Here is a 19233-nt window from a genome sequence, read left to right as displayed (position 1 = left end):
ATTTCAACTTTGTGTACACATACTCTTCCTTTTTTTTTTAAGTATTATTTTCACTAAGAAATAAAAGTGATGTCAGGATCTAGGAGATTTGAAATCAACTTTTCTTATAATACCTAATTCCAGTGGCAGAATGCTAAATTTCTGTAGTGTGATTATTCTGAATGAATAATTATATATTTAAAGAAAGACTATTTAGAATTTATAAGTTCATCCATGGTGGCAGATTTTGTTTAACTTTAATATGACATCTCTTTTTGCAACCAAAAATAATTGGCCATCAGCTTGAATGGGAAGGGAGTTTGGGGGACAATGGATGCGTGTATATGTATGGCTGAGTCCCTTTGCTTTCCACCTGAAACTAACAGTATTGTTAGTTAGTTACTCCTATATGAAATAAAAAATAATAATTGGCCATCATTATGGAATGACTCAGCATAATCTATAATTTAACCATTGTTCTCAAAATAATGATTAAGAAGCAGAGTGATAATCAGTTTGTGATGACCAATTTTACATTTTATATGGGATTTTATACTGATGATAGGGAAAGTTGTTGTCATCAAACTCAAATCCCAAACATAATGAAAATACACAGATTACAGAATCCAAGGAGTTGAATGTGTCCTCTGTGGTCATCCAGCTCCTCGTTATTCAAATGTGATTCATGGACCTACGGCATTAGTGTTACAGAAAGGCAAACTACCCAGCCACATATGCACCTATAGAATCAGATCCTGCATTTAAGCCAGGTCTCAGATGATTTGTGTGGTACATGAAAGATTGAAAGGCACTGATCTACTCCAAATTTTCATGTATGTTATATGTTACATTTTGGATCGTTAGTTGGCTGAACTGAGGTACCAGATAAAAAACATTTATCTGCATTCTCTGTGATTCCGAGGTTTGAACACATGCTTTTTTGATTCCATTTCACAGTGCAGCCTCTGGGCTCTATCCCACATTACAACACAGAGGTGACTGAGACCACCATTGTGATTACATGGACACCTGCCCCAAGGATTGGCTTTAAGGTAAATTGCAGATGTTCCTAATCTCTAGTGATATAGCCCTGAGGTGCCCTCGTGTTTCTGGATGTGGTTAAAACAGGATGTTTCAAGAATCGGGTGACTTGGGTTTTATCCTGTTTCTGTTCATACCTCTCTGGCCACATTGTCAGGGCATCACAATACTTCTGCCTCCCTGAATTGCTGGAAAGATGAATTGAGGCTGTAAAAGTGCTTTGCAAAGAAGAAAACATTAGTATGAAGCTGTTATTTGTTGTTATCTTATTTTCTCTATCCTTTCCCCCAGGGAATTACATTTAAAGATATATATAGGGAAACCGCATTTGTTGTGTTGTTCTAAATAGATATCAAGTTCACAAAAACCAATTTAGGGAGACCAATTAAACTCAGAATAGCTCAAAAATCACATTTTTATTCAATCAGTTTCATCTCAACTTGTTCAGAGCCCCTTGGGTGAATCTCTTAATAGAAGTTAAGATTAAGCTCTTCCCTATAGATCTGGATACTTGTTTTTTTAAACTAATGGTATTAGGGAAGTGAGGAATACAAATGAATGTATTTAAAAGATTTCCTTTCTTTGGAATTTAGAGTGTGGAGAGAGAAATATTTATTATACTTGAAAATCAAGACTAAATCCTAATAATTGTTTGTTTTAAAATATATACCAAAGACCACTTCTTTTTTGAAATATGCAATAGCATATTGATAATTACACTACTTAAATACAGAGAATCCCTTTTTGAAGATCATCAATGTATCTTTTAAATTTCCCTTAGTAGTGTCATTTGGACTTTCAGAAGCCTTATACCTTACTAAGGCTGCCTGCAGAGTTGAACCCTGATGACACAATATTACCTAGGTTTTTTTAAATTAAATACTAAAAGGGTTGAAAATTCTGGGCATAGTAATCTTAATTCTTCTTTTGTAACATAACAATCTTGCATTTGAAGCTGTGAATATACTTCTTCAAAAGGACTGTTTTTGAAGTACAAAGTGTTACAGGGGCTGGTACCTAAGTTGAATGTTAGTAACTCATTAAAGAGAGAACTCGAGGATTTCTTCCAGCAAAAAGAAAATAAGAAACGAACGGACATGTAGCTGAAAGCCTTTGTGTACTTCTGGTTTGTACCAGGAGGTTGTTTATCAAGCGAAGCAATATGTAATGATGTTTCTCTGGAACCTTCCATTATAAACTACCTTAACTTAGTTTTGGAAGATACTTGCCTTAACTGGCACCCTCCCCACAGTTCTGGGGAATTTCCAGTGAAATTATTTAGTAGAGCTAAAGTAAGGTCCCAACTTATTCCCAACTAAAAGCAGAGTACAGTTCCTGAGGAGTCCACATTATGCGAAGCGTAACCACAAATTCTCAGCAGTAACCCAGCTCTGGAAATATTTGTCCTTGGTGTTGATTTTGTCTTCTTTCTCCTAGCTGGGTGTACGACCAAGCCAGGGAGGAGAAGCACCCCGAGAAGTGACTTCAGAGTCAGGAAGCATCGTGGTGTCTGGCCTGACTCCAGGTGTGGAATACGTTTACACCATCTCTGTCCTCAGAGACGGGCAAGAGAGAGATGCGCCAATTGTGAAGAAAGTGGTGACACGTAAGAGTTCCTTGCCTCTTTTCATATTTTAAACTGTTGGCACTTTTTAAAGGTAACTGATAGAGGTATCGCTTTTTACTTATGATAATGACACAAGGGAAAGATTTCATTCCTACTTATATTATTAGCTATTCTCTAAGTCTGGAGTAGCAAGTTCAACTGATATCATATAATTCATGACATCAGAAGTGTTCTTTCCATATCAAAAGTTATCTGTGAATTGACAACACAGAAAAAGATTTCAGCAGTGTTGCAAAATTTAAAATAGTAAAAAAAAAAGTGCTCTCAGAGAATTGCTATCCATCATGGTTTTACAGTACAACTTCTTTATTTTTACTGGTAATTGAAGGAAGGGAGAGAGGGAGGGGCGGGGAGGAAGGGAGAGAAGTTCTACAGCTCAAGCACTTTATGCTAGTTTTGTGTACATGTGTGTGTGCATGCTAAGTCACTTCAGTCGTGTCCAGCTCTTTGTGACCCCATGGACCGTAGCCTTCCAGGCTCCTCTGTCCATGCGATTCTCCAGGCAAGAATACTGGAGTGGGTTTGCATGCCCTCCTCCAGGGGATCTTCCTGACCTAGGAGTTGAACCCACATCTCTTACAACAACTGCATTGGCAGGCAGGGTCTTTACTACTAGCACCAGCTGGGAAACTCCATCCGAACTTTAACTTTTAATTAAAATTCTTTTCTGTGTAGCACTGTCCCCACCAACGAACTTGCACCTGGAGGCAAACCCTGACACCGGAGTGCTTACTGTCTCCTGGGAGAGGAGCACCACTCCCGGTAAGCCCGCAATGCGTCAGGACAGAATTCTAAGGGTGATGACAGGTAGAAACGACCTCACTTTTACAGAATGAAAAGACTTGGAAAAAATTAACTTACATCCATTGTCACAAATGTTACAGAACTGGGATTGTAACTTAAGTGTTCAGACTACCTCTCACATTCAGCGTCATGTATTTGGATCTTAATTATTAGTTTTACTTATACTCAATACTGAGAAATTTGGCTAAATGCATTCCATGATTGTTTTTTTAAAGCTTTACATAAAGCTTTTATCTAAACTCGTTCACACATATTTAGACCCATGTTCTGTAGCCTGCCAAGTTCCTCTGTTCATGGAATTTTCCAGGCAAGAATACTGGAGTGGGTTGCCATTTCCTCCAGGAGATCTTCCCGACCCAGGGATTGAACCGGTGTCTCCTGCATTTAAGTCTGTTTCTTTACCTGCTGAGCCATCAGGGAAGCCCCATACAATCCTAATATGTGTAGAGATATCTATGACAATATTCAAGTATCATTATGGAATGGGGCAATGGCAAGAGAAATTTTAGATATTCCTGATCTTTGTCAAGTCTATGAGAAATGTTAACTAAAATATTTATCATTGGTTATATTGGGGGAATTACTATTGAGATATCAGGATATTCATTATTGGGAAAATTCCAAATTAGAAACAAATGCCAACTAATGTTGATGGCATTAACATTAACTACTATGTGTACTTATTAGATGGCTTTATTTTGCTTATTATTTCACTCTTCTGATTTGTACTCTCATTTTTTAAAAATAGTTCTTACCTTTGCTGGGATACACAGTTGAGGCAATTATCTCTAAATCGGATCAATATGTGCTGTCACACACAATAAAGCTAGCTCAGAATATCCTTTTTAATTCCCTCTGAAGTAAAGTGATTTTGTGAAGTTTTCATTACCTGTAGAAGCATCATTTAAGCCCAAACTACACTATTTCCAGTTGAATCATTCTTAAGTTGAAACTTTTAGGTTGGCAAGTTTCATGCTTGTCAGAAGCTAGATCATTAATATTTAGTCTTAATGGATGGTTTAGTCTGTCCATCTGAATGGTCATTAGCACATGTAATGACCCAAACATTCATTTCCCATCCAGTTGGAATTCCTTGTATATACTACTTTCAGTTCAGTTCAGTTCAGTCTCTCAGTCGTGTCTGACTCTTGGCAACCCCATGAATCGCAGCACGCCAGGCCTCCCTGTCCATCACCAACTCCTGGAGTTCACTCAGACTCACATCCATCGAGTCAGTGATGCCATCTAGCCATCTCATCCTCTGTCGTCCCCTTCTCCTCCTGCCCCCAATCCCTCCCAGCATCAGAGTCTTTTCCAATGAGTCAACTCTTCGCATGAGGTGGTCAAAGTACTGGAATTTCAGCTTTAGCATCATTCCTTCCAAAGTGGTCACCTTATTCCTAATTATAAAATATACCATCATTTTCTCCCTTTTTAGTAAGTTTAACTTAAACATACTTTCTCAGTTTACTCTTGGTCTGTCCCTGTGACTCTCTGGTCATTGCTATTTTAATTTGAATGTCTCTCTCCTCCCCTCAACCCTCTCACTGCCCCACTTCTATGATTTCTGAAGTCTTCAGCAGTTAATACACTATTTTTTTTAATTTGGCCATGCCATGTAGCATATGGGATTTTAATTCCCTGACCAGGTATCAAACCCAAGGCCCTGCATTGAAAGCGCAGAGTCTTAACCACTGAACCACCAGGGAAATCCCAATATACTTTTCCTAGAATAAATAGAGTCACCTTTGTTCTTCACTTTTTCTCCTTTCCTTATTGTTGAATAGTATTAGTCACTCAGTCATGTCTGACTCTTTGCAACCTCATAGACTGTAGCCCGCCAGGCTCATCTGTCCATGGAATTCTCCAGGCAAGAATACTGGAGTGGGTAGCCATTCCCTTCTCCAGGGGATCTTCCCCACCTATAAATCCCCTAGGTTCAGACCTTATTTTAATAAACGAGGAGAACCTATTTTGGGGAGTATGCCTAAGGGTGAGAGCCAGTTCCGTGCTAAGCAGGTATAATAGAATACCCTTCAGCTGTCCTGCAAATGACCCACTAAGGAAAATCAGGGCACACATGGTAGGAGGAACATGGAATGTAAGACAGAAGAGCCTTTGGTAATCATTTTCCCTTTCCTAGGTTGTCTTTAAACTGAGGATATTAATACCTTCCTCAAAGGGTTATTGTAAACGCTGAATGACAGTTGGTGGAGTCTTCAGCACGTGAATATTGAGTCCTTTCCCCATTCCCCTTCGAGGGTGCATCAGTCTAGTAATTGGCTCTGGGTGGCAAAGGTTCCGGGCAGTAACTTTCTCCTTTCTGTTTTCTGCAGACATTACTGGCTACAGAATCACCACCACTCCCACAAACGGCCAGCAGGGATACTCTCTGGAGGAAGTGGTCCATGCTGATCAGAGTTCCTGCACCTTTGAAAACCTGAGTCCGGGCCTGGAGTACAATGTCAGTGTTTACACTGTCAAAGATGACAAGGAAAGTGTCCCTATCTCTGATACCATCATCCCAGGTAATGGAAAAATCAGCTGTTATCTTCAGAGAGGCAGTTCCAATAAGAGTGGGGATTAACCTCTTCCTCCCCAGATGGTTGAGTGTGTCAAAATATGTTTGGGATTTAATTCTGACCTCCCAACCACACTCTCTAGAACCATGACGTCAAAGCCACTATTTGGACAAATGCTTGCTGTTAACACTTGCTTGACTGTCTGTGCTTCACTGGGATGCTTTTTGTCGCGATGGGTATGCAGTGGAGTGGCAACCATGGCATTAACTCTGTACTGTCCGCTCACGTGGAAATATTACTAAAACGATGTCATATGTCTGTACTCAGTACCAACAGGCAAAAAGTAATATGGTAAATGCATCCCATCTGTACATTTTTGCCTGATCTTACAGTCTCCATATGTGAGCACTGAAATAGCTCTTGGTTGACACACACATTCAGTTCTTCATCTTGCTATTTCAAATCCCTCTTTTTTTTAATTGAAAAAGAAAAAGGAAAAAGAAAGGCCACACTTTTAGGGTGTACTTTCTTGTGGTTGAATGACAACATCGAAGAGACCTGCTTTGGGATAGGTCTATTGTTCGTCCAAAATGAATCATGACGGAATGAAAGCGTTGGACAGATTGTGTTCTTTGCACAATTTGGTAGAATGCTTTTACTAATACTAATTAAATAACTTTGATTATGAAATGAACAAAATATTAACAGTGGCCTTGGACTCAGGCCTGTCTTTCACCTGAATGTGCTTTTGAATGGCACATTTTATACCATACATTCATAATGCGTTAGCATTATGGCCCTGATGTTGTCATGAGTTTTTCTATGGGAAAAAAAAGAAAAACTCATCAGTTAATTTTTTGGACCTTTTTCATGCAAGCTTTATTCTCCTACTAAAAAGTTTTAGATTATTTTCTAAACTTTGCTGTTACTTACTATAGATATTATATCTAGGTTCTAAGAATGGTTTTGATATCCCAAACAGGACTATAATCTTTAGACCCTGAGAGGTTCAAACTTTACTGTTTTGGGGATTTTCAAAAAAGAAACAAACCAAAAATCCCTAAAAGAATATTGTAACCTGTTTTATTCTCCCAGGGAAGCAAACTATTCATGGTGCTTAAAAAGTCTTTTCAGATAATTTGGAACAGATTGCATATTACCATCATTGCTTTAACACTATTTTACCACTAGTAACCTGATGTACACTGCTTTATTTTTTCCTCTTTTTTGCCTCTGTTTTCCTTTTGCCCTCCTTTGCTTTGTAACTCAATAGAGGTGCCCCAACTCACTGACCTAAGCTTTGTTGATATAACTGATTCAAGCATCGGCCTGAGGTGGACCCCGCTAAACTCTTCCACCATTATTGGGTACCGCATCACAGTAGTTGCGGCAGGAGAAGGTATCCCTATTTTTGAAGATTTTGTGGACTCCTCAGTAGGATACTACACAGTCACAGGGCTGGAGCCCGGCATTGACTATGACATCAGCGTTATCACTCTCATTAATGGCGGAGAGAGTGCCCCTACTACACTGACACAACAAACGGGTGAATTTTGAAAACTTCTGTGTTTAAGACATGGATGGTGTTGCATGCTGTCCCCAGTCACTCTGGTTAAATTTGGATGTTTCAGGGGAAAACCCAGCAATTTCCCAAAGATTAAGAGAGGGTAGATCAGGGGGTAAGGAGTGGAAGGCATATGCTTCACTGATTGGATGAAGACATATGCCGTAATCTTAAGTACATTTTCACTGAAGCCATGAATATGAATTTGTATAAAGCTAGAGAAATATAGATACCTAATCTATCAAATTGCAGACCTGGAATTTTTTTAAAAAATCTAACATTTATACCAAATTGTATCAAGAGCACCAGTTAATAAGAAGAAATGTACTTCCAAAATGTACCATTAGACTCTTCCTTCTACTCTTTCATAAACTCTACCATCTTGTTTGTGAGTGTCTAAAAACTAATTGAAATTTAGGTTAGAGTGGAAGGAGGGTTTTTTTGTGGTAGGAGAAAAAGAGACTTTGGTACATTCTAGGTTTTAATGCCATGATAAGGTGAAGAAACTCCTCTTTAACCACAGACTGGGGACCAGCATGCAACATTATAAAGGTTCTCTGCCCTGCATGGTAAGAAACATGCTGAGAACCCATTTGCATGAACCCTTCTCACTCGTGAGTAGATTCACTGATGGAACTGTAGCTGTGGCGTAGCTGTAGTCAGTCCTTCAGGGGGACATTTAGGGCCCTTCTGTCTTGTCTGTGTGCATGTGTTTCTTTGGAAAGTATCGCTATGTTTCTCTTTGCTGTGTGGCAACTTAAGCCTCTTCAGCCTGGGATCAAATAATCATCAGTGATATTAATCATGTACCTTGATTTTATGTATTTGAAAGTGAATTAAAAGTTTTCTTTAATTAAAAGTTTTCTTTAAAATATATGGACGGCAGAAAGGTTAAAGGGGCCTAACAGTACTGGGTGTAGTGTTTTATTTTTAACAGTAGTTCACTATGACTTTAGATTAGATGAGACTATTTGCATGATGGTGACTCGTTTCCTTTATGCATGAAATACTGGTTTTTACCTTTCCAGCTATCCTTGTTAAGCTTTATTTTTTAAGTGACATTAACTGAATCTTCCCTCTTATTTGAAACCAGCTGTCCCTCCTCCCACTGATTTGCGATTTACCAATGTTGGTCCTGACACAATGCGTGTCACCTGGGCTCCACCCTCATCCATTGAACTGACCAACCTCCTGGTACGCTACTCGCCTGTGAAAAATGAGGAGGATGTTGCCGAGCTGTCCATTTCTCCTTCAGACAACGCAGTGGTCTTAACAAGTAAGCATTCAAGTGTATTTGTTCAATAAATACTAGGCTAGTGCATAAGGAAAAGAATTTTGTGTTCTCGGGTAGGAGCAACAGAGATTAAGACAGATAAAACAGAACTACAAACTAGATTCCAAATCTAATGCACAGCTCTGTAATTTTGAAAGATGTTACATTTGTTGTTATTTTAATATATCTTTGATATCTACAACTTTTTAAAAATCAGTGGAGAAACACCAACTGTGAAGTTCAAAGACTTCAAACAAGTTCTGCTTCCAAATAAGCACATTAAAAACAAATGTGTGCCAAGAGACGTTACATGACTAAATCTCAGTGTTTAGTGAGAGAAAAAAATGAGGATTGAAGCTAGTGTCATGGCATCTGTTTTATTCTCATTTAAGTGTCAGCAGGTAATCTGTTTGGTATTTGAAACTTAGAAACAGTGACTGGTCACTCAGGGTAGATCAGGATTTTATTTTGAAGAAGGAGCCAGAAGTTTAATTTGTACTTCAAAAAGAATCTGTTAGCAGGATTTCTCTGAAGGCGGAGGACTTTTGAAAATAACTGACACTAAAATAAACAGCCACAGTTTATGGAAATTGTTTCTTTCTAGTTCCTACCCTTTTGAAATTGATATTTTTTATTAAAGAAAATAAAAGGAGACTGCTACATGTTGCTTTTCACATAAATATTGCTTCTCATTATTTTTGCTATAATAGTAAAATACACATATAAGAACAGCAAACATTTTTACATAAGGGAACACTAGCTCACACTTAGGTACACTACCTAATGATGGGCTGAAGACATCCTCCATCTTTCAGACGTATTTTAGAGAATGAAATACAAAGAAAAAGCAACTCAGCATGACCATAGTCCTGGTTTCTCATTTTGTGGCTGAGGGTGAGAAATCCTTATGTCTGCCTTTCAGTGGGGCTATGATTCTGTTCTGGAGCATTCTGGAATCAGTAGTTACAGCATTACCCATACACAAGGCTCTGCTTCAGGAGCACTGTCTGTCCCACATTAGCCACAGACCTGTCACGTGTTCAAATGTTCTAAGGTCTTATTCTAGATCCAATTCTAGATCTCAAGGTAGCCATTTTCCCCCAGAGAAGCCTTTAATTATCCTGATTATACAGTTGAAGCAACTGAGGTCTCCAGGGGCCAAGTCCATTGCCCCTGGCCAAGCAGGAAGGAGGAAACGGGAGTCCAAACATCCTGTTTCCTAGTCTCGTGATTTTTCAAAACTTTCAGGGTCCCCTGCAGAAGGGGAGATGGTGTAGTGGGAAAAGGATCTTGTGAATAGGAATTCAAAGGTTAGAAACCTTACTCTGTATCTTTTTCGTGCCTCAGAATGAAAGGAGACCCAGGAATGTGTATTCAACTCAAATATTCTGTGTGTGTGTGCTTCAGTTGCTCAGTTATGTTTGGCTTTGTAACTCCATGGACTATAGCCCTCCAGACTCCTCTGTCCATGGGATTTTCCCAGGCAAGAATTCTGGAGTGGGTTGCCATTTCCTACTCCAGGGGATCTTCCTGACCCAGAGATCAAATCCATGTCTTGTCCATCTCCTGCAGTGCAGGCAGATTCTTTACCAGTGAGCCACCTGGGAAGCCCCTTAAATTTTCTGTTCTTACCTTAATATGGCAGAATCCATCACTCTTGATATTAAGTATGACTCTTTTCAAGTAAAGGTTAATTGTTAAGACCATTGGTCTTGGCTTGGGTCATCTCCTGCGTCATCTTGGGCACATATATCAGAAAAGATAACTTCTCTGTGCCTTATTTTTCTCATTTGTCAGCTGGGGATAATTGTAAACCAAACTTTTGGAGGTAATGGATATGTTCATTGTCTTGAATGTGGTGATGGTTTCAGAAGTCTATACGATTGTCAAAATCCTTCAAATTAGACATTTTAAATATTGGCAGTTTATTGTTTGGCAACAAACCAGTTTTAAAAAGTTGCAGTCTCCTCCTTGTGTTGTTGTGAGGAGTATAAATGATATCTGCAGCGCCATAGTCATGATCACATGCCCTCAACAGACGCGCTGTTAAGTGAGTGACAGAAATATTACTGTGCTGCAGAAGCTCCAGCTTATTTTGGATAAGCTGAGTCACACCCACAGAAGTGGAGTTGAGGGAAAGGCTTGAAGATGCTACAGGGTAGGGCGGCCCTTCCTCATCACTGCCGACAGCCCCTCTCCAGGTAGCAATGTTCACTTCAGGGTAAATAGGCTCTAGAACTGGACTCTTGGATATTTTATTAGTTGAAATTGTACCAAGGGTGCTTCAGTTTTTCATTCTTTCAAGCACAGTATAAAAATAATTCTCATCTATCTTTTCAGATCTCCTGCCCGGCACCGAGTATTTAGTCAGCGTCTCCAGTGTTTACGAGCAGCATGAGAGCATACCTCTTAGAGGAAGACAGAAAACCGGTGAGTCACGTGGGTGACACGCTTATAGAGTGGCTTTCACCTACCAGTTTTGAAGAGCAAGATTTGGTGCTGCTTCTAACACTACATCTCCATTTTTGGAGGGAGCGGCCATTATCTTTAACCACTGGTCTTAAAAATTAAGACACCTTATGGGGATGTAAATGGGTACAGCCACTGTGGAAAACAGTGAGGAGATTCCTTAGAAAACTGAAAATTAAGTTACCATATGATCCAGTAATCCCACTCCTGAGCATATACACAGCCAAACTATAATTCAAAAGGACACACACAACCCTATGTTCATAGTGGCACTGTTTACAATAGCCAAGATATGGAAATAGCCTAAATGACCATCGACAGATGAATGGCTAAAGAAGATGTGGTACATATATTTATTGGAATACTACTCAGTCATTTTAAAACAATTAAATAATAATGCCATTTGTGTTATACAAACAATGTTTTATCTTGATTTTGCCAGAAGTTATATCATAACTTTCCTCTTTATCTCTTCTTCCCCTGGATGGGAAAAACAGCTCTTGACTCCCCAAGTGGCATTGACTTTTCTGATATCACTGCCAACTCTTTCACTGTCCATTGGATTGCTCCACGAGCCACCATCACTGGCTACAGGATCCGCCATCATCCTGAACACATGGGTGGAAGACCTCGGGAAGATCGAGTGCCCCCCTCTCGGAATTCCATCACCCTCACCAACCTGAACCCAGGCACAGAATATGTGGTCAGCATTGTTGCTCTTAATAGCAAAGAGGAAAGTCTGCCCTTGGTTGGCCAACAATCAACAGGTAACTTGTTTTCCCATCTGCAAAGAAACGCAGAGGACTTTTCCTATGCAGGCAATAGCTCTGTGACACAGCTTTGTGTTGTCTAAGTCATCATATCTTAAACAAAATAGATTACGGTTATGAGATAACTTCTTTATTCCAAGAAATTTCTTACTTGAATTAGGTGTATGTGCATTTTTAAGAACTAAAGTTTTATTCGAAAAGTTGAAAATGTTCTGTTTCAAAGTTCTCTTAAAAACAAAATCATTTTAATATAACATTATAAATTGTTCTTAGGCTATAGATGCTTAAGTACTTAGGGAAGAAATATCATTTCTGTACTTCAATCTCAAATGGATTAACAAAAAGTCACAGAGGCAAGGAAATGTGGCAAATATCACCAAATAGCAAATACCTAAAGACAGGAAATATGGGTGTTCATTATATTATTTTTATAACTTTTACTTTGTTCCAAAATTTTTTCAAAATAAGAAGTTGAGGGGAAAACTCTTCAATAAACTTGAAATAATCATCTTGCCACGATTTGAATTGTCTCCTTGACCCCTAACCTAGCGTTGTTCATAATTTTTAATTTTGCTGATTTTGTATAGCATTTACATTATTATATGGAGGACACACAAAAGCAGTGTTCCAGAGAGTGAACAAAAGGTGGATCGGGGCATCCTTTGAAAGTTACGGATGTAAAAACTTTCCCTTGTGTTTCTAGTTTCTGATGTTCCAAGGGACCTGGAAGTCATTGCTGCAACCCCCACTAGCCTGCTGATCAGCTGGGATGCTCCTGCCGTCACAGTGAGATACTACAGGATCACCTATGGAGAAACAGGTGCGTTAGGGAAGGGCTTCTTCACACCCGATCGAGTCTTCTGTCATGGGTAACCTTAAAGCCCAGTATTGGATGCCTAATTAAAGAAACTTTGGCAAGTCCATTCAGTGGAGCCTTGATTTTTCTTAAGAGTGTGTAGGAAATATGTATGATATAACTTGGCAAAATCAAGATAAAACGTTGTTTGTATAATACTAGAGGGGAACAGTAGAGCTGAGGAAGAAGGATTTAAATTCACAACTATATTATCAGTGGTGAAATGATAAGTAATTTGTATTTCTCTTCCTTTTACTTTCCTGTATTTTCAAGACTTTATTTAACATGAATGTATTCCATTAAGATTTTGGAAAAGGACCCCAGTATATGAAATCTTTTATATATATATATAAAATTTGTTTGTGGCTCTGCTGGGTCTTTGTTGCTGCACAGGCCTTTTTCTAGTTGCGGTACACGGGCTTCTCATTGCAGTGGCTTCTCTTGCTGAAGAGCACAAGCCCTAGAGCACAGGCTCAGTAGTTGTGGTGCACGGCATGTGGTCTATGGCATGTGGGATTTTTCCAGGGATGTGGGTTCAGGGATCGAACCCACATCTCCTGCCTTGGCAGGCAGATATTTTTTTACCACTGAGCCACCAGGGAAGCCCAATATGGGCAGTCTTGAGTTGAGGACTTACCTTCTTTTCCCTTCTAATTTTAACCTACCACATGTTAAAGCTACAAGGTTAAAGTAGCATTTTAACTGCAATTTTTCTCTCAATTTTTACACACTCAAGGCTTACTACATACATAAATAAATATACTTTTCTGTTCAGGATCTGTTAATAGCACTCTTTAAAAGTGAATAAGCAAAGGCGTAACTTACCTGCTGCTCTCAATATGTTAATTCAGTAACTCAGCAATCCCCAAGTGTCTGTCAGTCCCTCACACTTTGAACTAACCCCGTTTCAAACAGGAGGAAGTAGCCCTGTCCAGGAGTTCACCGTGCCTGGGAGCAAGTCCACAGCTACCATCAGTGGTCTTAAACCTGGAGTGGACTACACCATCACTGTCTATGCTGTCACCGGCCGTGGGGACAGCCCGGCAAGCAGCAAGCCCGTTTCCATCAATTACCGAACAGGTACTTATCTTCCTCTTGGATGACCCAAGCTTGTTTACTCAAAAAATTTTTACAGTGTTCTCCCAAAGTATTTTCCTCATTGTGGAACCGATTTTCTTTTGTAAAAAAGATGAAGCAGCAGCTACAGAGTTTTGAGCCAGATATATAAGAAGCACCCTAAGGGCAGGGATTTTTGTCTGTTTTGTTGATTGCTGTATTTCATGTGCCTGTAATACAGACAGGCACAGAGGATGTTCAGTAAATACTTGTTAATGAATGAGTGGATGAGCTGATAAGATAAGGAGACGAGCCTCTATAGGAAATACAATTTCTTTGTGAATGAAACAGTCATATTGAAAATAGCCAATGTATCAAGATCCAAGCACCAGCTCTCAAAAGTTCTCTCTGCATCTGCAAAATAAACATCTGAGAGTCATTAGTAGTAGTAAGAGATTATTCTGTATGTACCAGAACTGGAGACAAAGACTAGTCTAGTCTTGTCCCTAGGAGCTGGGGCTTCATTGGTTTCTCTTGGTTTTTATTTGTAGAAATTGACAAACCATCCCAGATGCAAGTGACTGATGTCCAAGACAACAGCATTAGTGTCAGGTGGCTGCCTTCAAGTTCCCCTGTTACTGGTTACAGAGTGACCACTGCTCCTAAAAATGGCCCAGGACCATCGAAAACGAAAACTGTAGGTCCAGGTAAGAAGAGCCAACATCTCACATACATCAGGATAAACAGAGGAGGACCACATGATATGTTTCTGTAAATAAATGACCAGCTGGCTCTGAGTACTACACTGTTTCATATCACGTGTCAAAGTTTCCCTTTTTGTGAATTTGGGGCTCAAGGTTGTTACCAACTCCCTATACAGTAGAAGTTTTAGGAGGAGTGCATTTCTGTTTTTATATGTGTAGTAGTGTTTGATGGTGTGCACATCTTAAATTATTAGATTTCATCTTTGTGTTTTTGTTTATTATGCACATTAAGAAAAGACAGATGGGCCTAGCTGACTTTTAAAGATTCTTTTACCTCTTGTTTCTGTTTTCATATAAAATCATTGTGAAATTAAGATCTTTAGGCGATATCTTAAAGTCCAGTTAGTTTTCATTTTTTCAAGAGCAGCATCATTCATTGTTGGCACCATCATATTCAGTTTTAGAGTTTAGCCTTTGATGTACTTCACTCCAATATGGTAATTTGTATTAGCAATGAACATGTTTGTCCAGGAGGAAATCCATGTGTGAGTTCTCTAATGTTTTCATGATAATTCTGCAAATGAAAATTCCTGGCCACCACACGTGTATTACGAATTCTGAAAGTCCTTGGTTGTCATAATGAATGACATGGAAGCTGCATTTGCTTTTCACTCCCTTTGCAGATCAAACAGAAATGACAATTGAAGGCTTGCAGCCCACAGTGGAGTATGTGGTCAGTGTCTATGCTCAGAATCAAAACGGAGAGAGTCAGCCTCTGGTTCAGACAGCGGTAACCAGTACGTAACCAGTGTCTGTTTCCCATGTTCAAAGTCAAACTTTGTTCTTAGGTGTCTGGATACCTAGTTTGTATCTTGAGCTGAGCCCATTGCAAACACTTTTCCTTCTTAGTGATGAACATACAGGGAAAGAAGTTGGGGAACTACCATACTTAGTTGTGCTATGCTTTGAATTGCTTTTGCTCAAATGGCCTCAGCAAAATCTTATTAGCCTATAGCAAATCTATAAAATGTTGTGCTTGCACCTCCTTTTCGACAGCTGGATGGTAAAGTTGATTGAAGCGTGCCACATGAAGCTATTATGTTTGGAGCATTTGTGTGGCTGGTCCAGTGTTTAATTTAAATACTCAGTGGGTGGGTGGGGGGTAGTTAAAGATTATAACAATCTGAATCTAACATTTAAAATCAACTTTACCACTTCCAAGTATAAAAAAATCCAGGTCTGTGAGACTAACATCACATTGCCAAAACAAATCTTGGTAGAATATCCTAAAATGTATATAAATAAATCCTTATTTGGGGACATTTTGCAGGGTATCTATGCATCTCACGTACACCTATGTTTTAGTAAGTGATGCGACATTAAATATTTTCTGAACCAAAAAGCCTTAAGCAAGGGTCAAGTAATTTTCTATTTAATAGTGGGTTAATTGGAATTTAATTCATCAAAGAAAAAATGGTATCTGCAGAACTGCTTTGCATGTTATCAAAATGCTTATTTCACAACTTGCTTTTCACATAACCTCTTACCATTAATTTGCCTAACAGACATTGATCGCCCTAAAGGACTGGCATTCACTGATGTGGATGTCGATTCCATCAAAATTGCTTGGGAAAGCCCACAGGGGCAAGTTTCCAGGTACAGGGTGACCTACTCGAGCCCTGAGGATGGAATCCATGAGCTATTCCCTGCACCTGATGGTGAAGAAGAGACTGCAGAGCTGCAAGGCCTCAGGCCGGGTTCTGAGTACACAGTCAGTGTGGTTGCCTTGCACGATGATATGGAGAGCCAGCCCCTGATTGGAACCCAGTCCACAGGTATATCGTTCATCGCACCACTGGGTGCTCATGGGAGCAGTGGCTTTATGCCCTGCTGAGTGCATCACACTTTTATCAGGCTATTGATTCCCATGTAAGGGGGTACCCAGAAACACAGCCTCTTTATTAGGAAAGCCCCTCTTTAAAGGGGAACAGTAATAAGCAGTGAAGTGTAGGTGACATAGAGAAATTCTAATAATAGGAAATTTTGGCGTGGCTTGGCTTACCTCCAAGGCCATAAAGCAAGACATTTGAAGTTAACATGAAAATTGTGGATTATTTCTTGTCTCCCTGTGGTTATGCTCACTGTGTATAAAAGAAAGAAATCTGGCATCTTAGAGCCTACTCTCAGAAAAGAACCCAAACTGAGCCATTTCATAGTAGCAGGATTCTGAGAAAACATGGGTAAGCCCTTCCTTCTCTGGTTAGAGGTCACATGCTCAGTGTATAATTTTGCTTAAAGGCCTAAGAATCAGATGCATAGGAAAGAGTTGGTAGGGCAGATGCTTTCCACCATGCTTTATCTTCTTGTGCTTTGTCTCTGAAGCAGCGTGGGATGCTAAAGATGTCCCCTTGTGACAGCGTAAAACCTGGAGGTGACAATCCGTATTATTGCTCTTTGCTTCTCTTTTCTGCTTCTCTTGTGAGCCAATTTTCTTCCTATGCTGCACCACGGAGAATACTTCAGATTTAGCAGTGATGGGGTCCAAATAAAGACAATAAAAACATAATTCTATCTTTGGAATGGAATACTCTGTGAAATGGTTTTCTGTACAAAGATAATTTTTGTCAGAAGGGGGCTGCTGCTCATCTTCCCTTAGAAATGGAAAATCAATCCTAATGGTCAATAAACCAATGTGACTTTTTTTTTTTTAATTTGTTAAGGGAAAGAAGTAAAAAAAAAACCAAACTACTAAAACCTAAATTCTCTTAGACTGTTGGCATTTACCCAGATGTTTCCAGTGATCCTGAGCATTGCTGGATTAAAAAGCACTTTATTTTTCAGCAAGCATTTTCTTCATTTTGCATCCCCTTTTGTACTTTTCTATACTGAATCTTTGCTTGACTGGGGTACCTACCAAACCAAACAAGCACAACCTATGTACTCGTTGGAATTCACTTTATTTCCCCCTTTCCCCCATTTATATAAGATCAACTCTAACCGATAACCATCCCAACAGCCATTCCTGCACCAACCAACCTGAAGTTTACTCAGGTGACACCAACCAGCCTGACTGCCCAGTGGACGGCACCCAATGTTCAGCTCACTGGGTATCGAGTGCGGGTAACCCCGAAGGAGAAGACTGGACCGATGAAAGAAATCAACCTTGCTCCCGATAGCTCATCCGTGGTTGTGTCAGGACTCATGGTAAGAAGTGTGTTTTTCACTGGAGTAAAGTATTAGGTCATCTCTTACACAGTTGACAGTGGTGGAAAAAAATGTCATAAGAAATCTGTGTTCTTTGCTGTCAGATTAATTTTGTCATAATTTTGTGTCAAGTAGAATGAAGCTTTTCCAGATGACAGGATTTTATGAGGAGCACTGGATGTTGCATAGCTCTTACATGTATTCTGTTTATTTTAAAATAGTGTGTGTGTGTGTGGTGGGGGGAGCAATTTATATAGCCATAGGCTGAATGCATAAATCCATCTTATTTTTGGCTTTTCTGAATGTTATTACCCTTGCAAGAAATACTCTCCAATTTTTACCAACACAGCCTAATACTACCTTCCTGAAGTCATTTTTAACCTCTAGAGGTACATGCAAAGAGCTAACCAGGTACCTAGGAAACTAGTGTACTTCTTAACATAAGGCCAATTTCAGGAGAAACTACAGAAAGAGGGTTCAAAGATAAGACTATTCTCTTCCTCTCTATGATCAGACAGATTCATGGTTTGCACCTTTCAAGTCACAAAGGAGAAAACAGGCTAATAGCATTTTCCTCATTTTGTGTCAGTTGAGTGGAAATAACTGAATTATAGCTTACTTGGGCTTAACCCTAAATACATTTTTAAATTCATGTAGTTAAATATGTTGTTGATCATCTGCAGATTAAGCTAAGAATGTCTGTGGTTTTCGCTAGCTTTGTCTTTTTCTTTTCTAACCATTGCATTTTTTTGAATGCTGGAGTGAAAATTCCCGGGCTTCAGAATATCGCATTGCTGAAGCTTACCGTGCCCTTCTTTCTAGGTTGCCACCAAATATGAAGTGAGTGTCTATGCTCTTAAGGACACTTTGACAAGCAGACCGGCTCAGGGAGTCGTTACAACTCTGGAGAGTGAGTAATCAAACTTTTTAGTGTTGATTAACATTCTTTATAAACAAAAATTAAAGAATGGCAAATGCTTTCTAGATCACTAAGTTAACAATGGATTGATTCCCGATTTGGAAATTGATTAGCTTACCTATCTTTTTGAGTTACTTCTGTGGCCCTCTCCAGAAAGTGGTGTACTGGCACATACATAAAATCATGGTGTGATAGTGTTAGTGCAATGAACTAGGACTTACACTTAGGTTCTGTTCTACTGGTTAGAATTTGTTTTCATAGAGTGAAGGTTGGGGAGGGCATGCCGGCTTCTGTTGTATCTTAACAGTGTCGTGAGTATTAGACAATGGTGGCCCAGATTCTAGTTTTCTGCAATATCAATAACCCGCAGTTATTCTCTTTCAGAAATCAAATAAAGTGTCAAAGTTTTCTGATCTACAAAGCAAGGATGGCATCATACCTGTTG

The 19233-nt window shown here is 39.4% G+C and overlaps 1 protein-coding gene across 6 annotated transcripts in view; it reads left to right on the top strand.

Moving 5' to 3' along the window:
- The window catches only part of FN1 (fibronectin 1), a 70323-nt gene that overhangs the window by 34971 nt on the left and 16119 nt on the right, over positions 1 to 19233 (top strand). For 3 of the 6 annotated variants that reach the window (XM_010861148.1, XM_010861147.1, XM_010861146.1), the window contains exons 21-33: positions 937 to 1031; positions 2458 to 2626; positions 3323 to 3409; positions 5788 to 5979; positions 8631 to 8813; positions 11151 to 11240; positions 11777 to 12046; positions 12753 to 12869; positions 13821 to 13985; positions 14513 to 14668; positions 15349 to 15462; positions 17682 to 17869; positions 18692 to 18779. In XM_010861148.1, coding sequence (XP_010859450.1) covers positions 937 to 1031; positions 2458 to 2626; positions 3323 to 3409; positions 5788 to 5979; positions 8631 to 8813; positions 11151 to 11240; positions 11777 to 12046; positions 12753 to 12869; positions 13821 to 13985; positions 14513 to 14668; positions 15349 to 15462; positions 17682 to 17869; positions 18692 to 18779 — 1914 coding nt within the window. Of the gene's footprint in view, positions 1 to 936; positions 1032 to 2457; positions 2627 to 3322; positions 3410 to 5787; positions 5980 to 7246; positions 7520 to 8630; positions 8814 to 11150; positions 11241 to 11776; positions 12047 to 12752; positions 12870 to 13820; positions 13986 to 14512; positions 14669 to 15348; positions 15463 to 16230; positions 16501 to 17681; positions 17870 to 18691; positions 18780 to 19233 lie in introns of all 6 variants that reach the window. The other 3 variants (XM_010861151.1, XM_010861150.1, XM_010861149.1) reach the window with 2 other exon arrangements.

Source organism: Bison bison, unplaced genomic scaffold (genome assembly GCF_000754665.1).
Source record: "Bison bison bison isolate TAMUID 2011002044 unplaced genomic scaffold, Bison_UMD1.0 scf7180017864471, whole genome shotgun sequence".
In the NCBI taxonomy this organism is placed as follows: Eukaryota; Metazoa; Chordata; class Mammalia; order Artiodactyla; family Bovidae; genus Bison; species Bison bison.
This window is presented reverse-complemented; position numbering and strand designations above follow the sequence as displayed.